The sequence below is a fragment of the Coenobita brevimanus genome, chromosome 117, assembly GCF_032717465.1.
Source record: "Coenobita brevimanus isolate Jiangsu-jjx chromosome 117, ASM3271746v2, whole genome shotgun sequence".
In the NCBI taxonomy this organism is placed as follows: Eukaryota; Metazoa; Arthropoda; class Malacostraca; order Decapoda; family Coenobitidae; genus Coenobita; species Coenobita brevimanus.
The window spans coordinates 7342238-7352237 of record NC_137070.1 but is presented as its reverse complement, the minus strand read 5'-3'; the positions used below and the strand labels follow the sequence as shown (position 1 = coordinate 7352237).

The window sequence follows — 10000 nt, the reverse complement described above, 5'->3', positions numbered from 1 at the left end:
TAAGTGTTAGACAGACAGAATGTCTGCATATGAACAAGTTATCCCTTGAATTTGTCGCTGTCACGGCCGTTTTCTCTAAGTGCCAAAACCCACCAATCACCCATCGTACAAGCATTGCATCAACCGCCATACAACCACTGAGGCCTGAAATCAAATTTAAATGGATCCGGTTGGTACTTGCACGACCGCTAGTGCATTATATAGAAGAGGTGGTCGACAAGGTGGCTGACACTCGCCTCCCAACAGCTTCACTAAGCAGGCCTACACCGGAGCTCGCAGTTCGATGGCTGCTGCTGCTGATGATGATGATGATTATTATTATTATTATTATTAATCTTGATGATGATGATGATGAATGAATGAATGGATGGATGGATGAATAGATAGATGATGATGGTTTTTTTTTTTTTTTTTTATAGGAACTAGTTGTTGTAATACTACTCCTAATGACGAGAGAAATGAATGAATAGTATTTTCTTAATTATTCCTCTTATCTGGGGGTGTTAAATCCACCATGGTCGTCACCACAGGGATAATATATATATATATATATATATATATATATATATATATATATATATATATATCTTATATCTATATATATACTGTGGAATACATCACCATATCCTCTGTCACTGAACGACTTTGTCCATTCCTTCGATGGTGGGAGAACAGCCATCATCATCACCTATGTCTTCATTCATCCACCAGGCCAGGCAGTTATTTAGGAGGCATAATTATACAGTACAGTATTATGTAGGTGCAGTTGGGAACGGGACAAGACGCTATGTAGTAGTGGGAATATTATTATTATTATTATTATTATTATTAATCGACCTTCACTGATGTCAGTAGCTTCTTACATGCAACCGAACGTAAATATATAGCCACAGACACATGCCAGCATTCAACACATACCACATTCTACGCACATACATACAGACAGACAGACAGACAGACAGACACATACATTACAGTCTACCAACACATTCATCCATACACAAAGATGATGATGATGATGATGATGATGTTGAGCAAAGTCTATTCTCTCTCAAGAAACGAATGTGGCTCCTAAAGGAGCCGATGGAGGTGAAGAAGAAGAAGGATTTCTTGGAAGTGTTTACTTCTTCTCCGTCTTCTTGGGGAGCAACACAGCCTGGATGTTAGGCAGGACACCTCCCTGGGCGATGGTGACGCCAGAGAGGAGCTTGTTGAGCTCCTCGTCATTGCGGATAGCCAACTGCAGGTGACGGGGAATGATACGAGTCTTCTTGTTGTCACGGGCTGCGTTGCCAGCCAGCTCAAGCACTTCAGCTGCTAGGTACTCCATGACTGCAGCCAAGTAGACGGGGGCACCAGCACCCACACGCTCGGCGTAATTGCCTTTACGAAGGAGACGGTGGATCCTGCCGACGGGGAACTGGAGCCCAGCCCTGCTAGATCGGGACTTGGACTTTCCCTTCACCTTGCCTCCCTTGCCACGTCCGGACATGGTAGTAGTAGTAGTAGTAGTAGTAGCAGTAGTATCGTCGTCTTCGTCGTCGCTGGAGGAGTAGGAAGACCTTCAGGAGAAGACTAATGCGTCACCCGCCCGCGACCTTCCCTTAAATACCCGTCTTCCCGATCCGGCCCCATCCCACCCGCGAATGGGAACGAGGCAGAAGCCGGGCTGCGATCGGGCAGCAATCACATATAAGGATTTCAGCAAGCGCGTCCCCCATGTCGACTCAGTCTCTCGCTCGCTCCCGCACCGTGCACATAGTAGTAGTAATACCGTCTGACTCGTCAGCGACGCCATGCCACCCAAGACCTCCGGAAAGGCTGCTAAGAAGGCTGGCAAGGCCCAGAAGGCCATTGCCAAGGGAGACAAGAAGAAGAAGCGTAGGAGGAAGGAGAGCTACAGCATCTACATCTACAAAGTGCTCAAGCAGGTCCACCCTGACACCGGCGTTTCCTCCAAGGCGATGTCTATCATGAACTCTTTCGTGAATGACATCTTCGAGCGCATTGCTGCAGAGGCTTCACGCCTGGCACACTACAACAAGCGTTCAACCATCACCAGCCGGGAGATCCAGACGGCCGTCAGGCTGCTCCTCCCTGGCGAGCTGGCCAAGCACGCCGTGTCTGAAGGCACCAAGGCTGTCACCAAGTACACCTCCTCAAAGTAGAGAGGTTACACTCTTGGCCATTTCAACATTTCCGGCTCCAATCGGAGCCACAAGATTTTCGATAAAAAGGGGAAAGACAGACTTACAAATTATCCTCTCAGGAACTCTGGTTTACCGACCTTTTTCTTCTCTCTCTCTCTCTCTCTCTCTCTCTCTTTCTTTTATCCCTTCATGTCTTTCTTTCTTTCTTCCTTTTTTCCCCTTCATGTCTTTCTTTCTTTCTTTCTTTTCCGCAACGGTGGTTTGGGATGGGCACAATCGAAATGTTTTCAACTAGGGTTGGGGGTTAAAACAATAGAGTCAAAACAAAAGAGTAAACATGGGCGTGCGCGCCTTCTTCATCTGGAGAACCAACAACAACAACGCACCGTCGCCCCAAGAAGTCACAGTTTCAGATTGCTTCGGTCACGCTCCACTCCCATACGTTCTATGAAAACAGTGATTATAAGGTAAACATTCAATGCCTTCATCACGTCATGCCAAATAACGTATTTATTATATCGTGAAAATAAGGATGTAAGATGAATAACAGGAGGCAGTGATATATTAGATGGTAACACTTAGTTATCTTTCCCGATTTGAATGAATGTGAAATGTATTAATTAACTTCGCGCGCGGTGGCCAGTACGCCTATAACTCCCGGTCACTGTGTGTGTGTGTGTGTGTGTGTGTGTGTGTGTGTGTGTGTGTTTTTAATAAACTCTAATCTCCTGCTCAACAGAAAATGCTTTGTTGGAAGTTTTGAACTCAATGATTTGTTTATGAACCTCTCCATTTTATTACTCTTGCGAATCGATTATCCACTGAGGATATCAGACACTGACAGAAGGTAGCATTCTCCAAGGAGCTCCGACTCTGATGTACGGTAGGTTTTTTTTTTTTTTTTTTTTTTTTTTACCCAACCGATAGCCCTCTGTCTTATATGAAATAATCCGGAGATTTTTCTTCATGGGAAACTGGCCAAAGGCAGTGTAATAACTGCATGTCCTTGAGTGAATGTTATCTCCTTTCGTGCGTGTTGATCGAAACATTTAAAATAGCTTACTGGCTTACGCCTCCTTCCCTCTTTCTGTCGTCGTCCATGGAGACATTGGAAACGGAACTAAATGACTTGAAATTATTCCCTAGTATTGTCAGGGAAAATTATTTTATAACTAATAATTAATCATTCCCCATGTTCATTGAAGCTCCCTTTTGTTCAGTCTTACGCTACCCAAAAATCACTGCCTGTTACCATGCTAGATTTGAACTCCACAACATAATTATTCCCGACTCTCCCTGAGCGACAATTGTGAAATATCAATTAGTTCCGTTTACGAATTCCTATTATCGTAACTAACCAACTGCTTCCTACAATAATTTGGAAATATACAGATAACTGGACATGGATTTTTTTTTTTTTTTTTTTTTTTTTTAAACAATTTTACATATTAGGTTTCACCTCGTTCAGATATAAGGAAGAGTATGGACACTATCGCTGACCGAAAACTTCTGGATACTCCGCCGGCACTTCTTAGGCCGACCGTACCAACCAAACTCACTCAACAGGCGTACAGTAAATACGGGCATGACATCGTATCATGCATATTCATGTCAGTCTACAATCTGTACGTACATACACCAACACATGTGCACAAATACATTTATACTGTATACGCAGTGACCTACACATGTACGTACACACTGTCATGCTCACATACACACAAGCCCTCATACGTCCATACACACAGACATACATGCTCACAGAGACACACACATACGTACAGTATAAACATACAACCTACATACATACATACATACATACATACATACATACACACGCTCAACTGCAGGTAAAAATCGATGGGTTCAGGTTCGTTCTCTCTCTCTCTCTCTCTCTCTCTCTCAGTATATTAACTGAAGGATTTACCGTGCGTTCGTGGCCACTGTCAAACCTTCATAACGGGTACAGAGACTCTCCTAATATGCAGCGGGAATGCCTTTCTCCTTGTTCAAACCTGTGTACGTTTATGAGGGCGTGACTGAATCGATCAGGAAGTAAACGAAACAGGCAAATAACGACAACAAAAACTGCGACGTTAACAACAGATCAACAAAAGAAATAAACGAATAGGCAAGTTGCCCCTCCTCCCCCCCCCCACCCCCAAAAAAAAGGAAATGAATGAAAAAAGGATGAATGAATGAATGCATGTATGTAACTATATAAGTACAGTTCATTCGTCCGTTTGTGTGTGTGTGTGTGTGTGTGTGTGTGTGTGTGTGTGTGTCCTCATACGTCCATACACACAGACATACATGCTCACAGAGACACACACATACGTACAGTATAAACATACAACCTACATACATACATACACACGCTCAACTGCAGGTAAAAATCGATGGGTTCAGGTTCACTTTCTCTCTCTCTCTCTCTCTCTCTCTCTCTCTCAGTATATTAACTGAAGGATTTACCGTGCGTTCTTGGCCACTGTCAAACCTTCATAACGGGTACAGAGACTCTCCTAATATGCAGCGGGAATGCCTTTCTCCTTGTTCAAACCTGTGTACGTTTATGAGGGCGTGACTGAATCGATCAGGAAGTAAACGAAACAGGCAAATAACGACAACAAAAACTGCGACGTTAACAACAGATCAACAAAAGAAATAAACGAATAGGCAAGTTGCCCCTCCTCCCCCCCCACCCCCCAAAAAAAAGGAAATGATTGAAAAAACGATGAATGAATGAATGAATGTAACTATATAAGTACAGTTCATTCGTCCGTCTGTGTGTGTGTGTGTGTGTGTGTGTGTGTGTGTGTCCTCATACGTCCGTACACACAGACCTACATGCTCACAGACACACAAATACATAGGTACAGTAGAAACATACATACACGAGCACAACTGCAGCAGGCGAAAATCGATGGGTTCAGGTTAACCTTTTTTTTTTTTTTTTTTTTTCCAGCATAGTAACTGAAGGATTCACCGTGCGTTCATGACGGATATAGAGAGCATCTAATATGCAGCGGGAATGACTTTCTCGTTGTGCGAACCTGTGTACCTTTATGAGGGCGTGAGTGAATCAATGAGTAAGTAAAAGAAACAGGCAAATAACGAAAACAAAAACTGCGACGTGACCAACAGATCAATAATAGAAACAAACGAATAGGCAAGTATTCCCCCCCCCTTCAAAAAAAAAAAAAAAAAAAGTAAATGAGTGATTAAAAAAAAAAAAAATTGAATGAATGCATGTAGGTAAGTAATGGAGTTCATTTGTCTGTGTGTGTGTGTGTGTGTGTGTGTGTGAGCATGCTTCGCTGCGGAAAAGCAAGAGCTGATATATGGAAACCTAAACTGAGGGTCTGTCATCATCTCTCTTTGAAAAAGGGTTTTGGCCCTGAAAAGGGCCGAGATTTCTTTCGATCGAGGTGAGGGGTCTCTCGCCTTAGGCGCGCTCGCCACGGATGCGGCGGGCCAGCTGGATGTCCTTAGGCATGATTGTTACACGCTTGGCGTGGATGGCACACAGGTTGGTGTCCTCAAAGAGACCGACCAAATAGGCCTCAGACGCCTCCTGCAGAGCCATGACGGCAGAGGACTGGAAGCGCAGGTCAGTCTTGAAGTCCTGGGCAATCTCACGGACGAGACGCTGGAATGGCAGCTTCCTTATAAGCAGCTCAGTGCTCTTCTGGTAGCGACGGATCTCACGCAGGGCCACAGTGCCAGGCCTGTAACGATGGGGTTTCTTGACGCCGCCGGTGGCAGGGGCGGACTTGCGAGCGGCCTTGGTGGCCAGCTGCTTGCGAGGGGCCTTGCCCCCAGTGGACTTACGTGCAGTCTGCTTGGTACGAGCCATGGCTGAGCGTGACTGAGGGAGCGAGAAGAGCGAGAGTGTTGGCGCACCGCGCCTGGCAGCGGCCTTTTATGTTGCCTGTCTCAGGACTGGCGGCGTGTGAGTGGTCGGGGTGTGATGTACATGGCGGTGATTTACTGTTCATGCTTTTTCGATGCAATTCCTGGTTTGCTTGCAAAATTTGGCATGCCCTGTGGCGTGACCTGGCTACGACACCTCTCTAGGATTGGCCTCCTGGGAGCTGGGGTGAGGCCTAGGCCTGAAATCAAGGTTAGATGGATAAGGTTCGTACTTGCACGACCGAGACTGGGTTATATAAGGGTGGTTGGCGAGCGGGGTCGTCATCACTGTTGGTGCTGGGAGCGGAGCGGACACTCACCACCACCACTACTACTACTACTACTACTACTACTACTACTGGGTCTGAGCAGCAGCTGTAGACACCATGACTGGTCGAGGCAAAGGCGGCAAGGGTCTGGGCAAGGGAGGCGCCAAGCGACACCGCAAGGTGCTTCGTGACAACATCCAGGGCATCACCAAGCCTGCCATCCGTCGTCTGGCTCGTCGTGGTGGCGTGAAGCGTATCTCGGGCCTGATCTACGAGGAGACCCGCGGTGTTCTCAAGGTGTTCCTCGAGAACGTGATTCGCGATGCTGTCACCTACACTGAGCACGCCAAGCGCAAGACCGTGACCGCGATGGACGTGGTGTACGCCCTGAAGCGACAAGGGCGCACCCTTTACGGCTTCGGCGGTTAAGAGGGTGCGTGCCTAACTGCATGGCACTATTCCACCTGGCCACGGCAAAGCACACAACAACAACAACCCCCGGACCTCTTTTAGAGGTCCACACCTAATTTCTGTGAAAGAGAATGAATGAAGGCATAGTAGTCTAAGTAAATGCAGACGTTGAGCTGGTTAGCTAGCACCAAATTTTTTTTTTTTTTATAATGTAACGGAAATGAAGACATGTAATGCAACCCAACCAACTCTTTACCACACCTAACATAACCTACCTGAACCATACCAAACCTCCCTCTCTCTCTCTCTCTCTCTCTCTCTCTCTCTCTGGCAGTTATAAAAAAAGGGGGGGGGGTTAGGCAACTGTCAATTTGGCTTCTACATCTTCTAATTTTTATGGACGTATGCATACATACACATACATTATCACTTATCGTGCTGGGCCATTGCTTTCTCTGTCCCTCTCATCTAACCCCTCCTCTCCCCCCCCCCCCTATTTCAGGAAAGCTTTCTCCATACCTATCAGGGCAATTTCCATCCTGTTGCGAGAGCATCTCCTCTGCTGTGCTCCGGGAGTCGCCTCCATAAATCGTGAAGGCAAATCCCACTATTCCAAGGTATTTCTGCCTTCATATGCACGAGCAGCAAACTTGAAGGATGCACCTAGAGAATAGAAGACACAGTCAGTCACGTCAGTGAGGCACCACCCACACAGTGCATGATATGAATGCCTAAGTGTTAGACAGACAGAATGTCTGCATATGAACAAGTTATCCCTTGAATTTGTCGCTGTCACGGCCGTTTTCTCTAAGTGCCAAAACCCACCAATCACCCATCGTACAAGCATTGCATCAACCGCCATACAACCACTGAGGCCTGAAATCAAATTTAAATGGATCCGGTTGGTACTTGCACGACCGCTAGTGCATTATATAGAAGAGGTGGTCGACAAGGTGGCTGACACTCGCCTCCCAACAGCTTCACTAAGCAGGCCTACACCGGAGCTCGCAGTTCGATGGCTGCTGCTGCTGATGATGATGATGATTATTATTATTATTATTATTAATCTTGATGATGATGATGATGATGATGATGAATGAATGAATGGATGGATGGATGAATAGATAGATGATGATGGTTTTTTTTTTTTTTCGTTTTTTTTTTATAGGAACTAGTTGTTGTAATACTACTCCTAATGACGAGAGAAATGAATGAATAGTATTTTCTTAATTATTCCTCTTATCTGGGGGTGTTAAATCCACCATGGTCGTCACCACAGGGATAATATATATATATATATATATCTTATATCTATATATATACTGTGGAATACATCACCATATCCTCTGTCACTGAACGACTTTGTCCATTCCTTCGATGGTGGGAGAACAGCCATCATCATCACCTATGTCTTCATTCATCCACCAGGCCAGGCAGTTATTTAGGAGGCATAATTATACAGTACAGTATTATGTAGGTGCAGTTGGGAACGGGACAAGACGCTATGTAGTAGTGGGAATATTATTATTATTATTATTATTATTATTAATCGACCTTCACTGATGTCAGTAGCTTCTTACATGCAACCGAACGTAAATATATAGCCACAGACACATGCCAGCATTCAACACATACCACATTCTACGCACATACATACAGACAGACAGACAGACACATACATTACAGTCTACCAACACATTCATCCATACACAAAGATGATGATGATGTTGAGCAAAGTCTATTCTCTCTCAAGAAACGAATGTGGCTCCTAAAGGAGCCGATGGAGGTGAAGAAGAAGAAGGATTTCTTGGAAGTGTTTACTTCTTCTCCGTCTTCTTGGGGAGCAACACAGCCTGGATGTTAGGCAGGACACCTCCCTGGGCGATGGTGACGCCAGAGAGGAGCTTGTTGAGCTCCTCGTCATTGCGGATAGCCAACTGCAGGTGACGGGGAATGATACGAGTCTTCTTGTTGTCACGGGCTGCGTTGCCAGCCAGCTCAAGCACTTCAGCTGCTAGGTACTCCATGACTGCAGCCAAGTAGACGGGGGCACCAGCACCCACACGCTCGGCGTAATTGCCTTTACGAAGGAGACGGTGGATCCTGCCGACGGGGAACTGGAGCCCAGCCCTGCTAGATCGGGACTTGGACTTTCCCTTCACCTTGCCTCCCTTGCCACGTCCGGACATGGTAGTAGTAGTAGTAGTAGTAGTAGCAGTAGTATCGTCGTCTTCGTCGTCGCTGGAGGAGTAGGAAGACCTTCAGGAGAAGACTAATGCGTCACCCGCCCGCGACCTTCCCTTAAATACCCGTCTTCCCGATCCGGCCCCATCCCACCCGCGAATGGGAACGAGGCAGAAGCCGGGCTGCGATCGGGCAGCAATCACATATAAGGATTTCAGCAAGCGCGTCCCCCATGTCGACTCAGTCTACTTCGCTCCCGCATAATCTTCCTCAACTATGAACCAAGGACAGCATAAAGCTAGGGAAGCAAATAAAACTGAAAGACATCTATCAACACACTGTCATTCTTCTTTACTTCTCACAGCATCCTCCCCATCTATCTTCCTTACCCATACAAGTGCATGTCATCTGGAGTACAGTCTAGCATGCATATTATTATGATGATAATTAGATAAACAGAATATTTTTGTCGTGTGTGGTGTGTGCTCCAGAACAACTCAATGATTTGTTATGAACTCCATTTTATTACTCTTTCTCTGAGGATAACTCTCCTCCTCTGTACTAGTTTTTTCTTTTTTTTTCTATACTGTTATCTCTGACTGTATTTCTGTTGATCGATTATATTGCTTAGCCTAGTCATGTAAATATATATTATCACTTAAGTGTTGTATTATGAATTTTTTCAATCTCGAATGATTCGCACTCACTACATCGTATCAAATACGCATCTACAACAGCCAGATACAACATACAATCAAATCTCTCAGTATACACCAAACAACATATGTTGCTCTTGTTCAAACGTCAGAACAACAAATCTAATGAAATAATAACTGATGAGTGTGTGGTGTGTGTGTGCGTGTGTTGTTGTTACTCATACACACAACAATGTAAGACGATACGTACAGTTACATCAACCTCATACATACACACGCTCAACTGCAGGTAAAAATCGATCTCAGTCACGTTTTCACTCCTCATCTTCTCTCTTAATACACGGGAATGTTCTCTTGTTCAAACCGACCATGAGGACGTGAAGATCATGAGGGCGTGACTGAATCGATCAGGAAGTAA

General features: G+C 45.3%; 4 protein-coding genes across 4 annotated transcripts; 1 reads left to right on the top strand and 3 right to left on the bottom strand.

The window, feature by feature from the left end:
• Positions 1-1120: 1120 nt before the first annotated feature.
• Positions 1121-1492, bottom strand: LOC145419135 (histone H2A). Its single transcript, XM_080287375.1, has one exon. It carries the CDS (start codon positions 1490-1492, stop codon positions 1121-1123), a length of 372 nt encoding a protein of 123 aa, XP_080143501.1.
• Positions 1493-5595: 4103 nt separating this feature from the next.
• LOC145419085 (histone H3) lies at positions 5596-6006 on the bottom strand. Its single transcript, XM_080287327.1, has one exon. It carries the CDS (start codon positions 6004-6006, stop codon positions 5596-5598), a length of 411 nt encoding a protein of 136 aa, XP_080143453.1.
• A 442-nt stretch (positions 6007-6448) lies between these two features.
• LOC145418975 (histone H4) lies at positions 6449-6760 on the top strand. Its single transcript, XM_080287225.1, has one exon. The coding sequence runs from the start codon at positions 6449-6451 to the stop codon at positions 6758-6760; it is 312 nt and encodes a 103-aa protein (XP_080143351.1).
• Positions 6761-8559: 1799 nt separating this feature from the next.
• LOC145419128 (histone H2A) lies at positions 8560-8931 on the bottom strand. Its single transcript, XM_080287368.1, has one exon. The coding sequence runs from the start codon at positions 8929-8931 to the stop codon at positions 8560-8562; it is 372 nt and encodes a 123-aa protein (XP_080143494.1).
• Between the last annotated feature and the right edge of the window lie 1069 nt (positions 8932-10000).

Excerpts from the sequence above, each read along its gene's own strand:
- LOC145419135 (XM_080287375.1), bottom strand. The coding sequence starts at position 1,492 with ATGTCCGGACGTGGCAAGGGAGGCAAGGTGAAGGGAAAGTCCAAGTCC.
- LOC145419085 (XM_080287327.1), bottom strand. The coding sequence starts at position 6,006 with ATGGCTCGTACCAAGCAGACTGCACGTAAGTCCACTGGGGGCAAGGCC.
- LOC145418975 (XM_080287225.1), top strand. The coding sequence starts at position 6,449 with ATGACTGGTCGAGGCAAAGGCGGCAAGGGTCTGGGCAAGGGAGGCGCC.
- LOC145419128 (XM_080287368.1), bottom strand. The coding sequence starts at position 8,931 with ATGTCCGGACGTGGCAAGGGAGGCAAGGTGAAGGGAAAGTCCAAGTCC.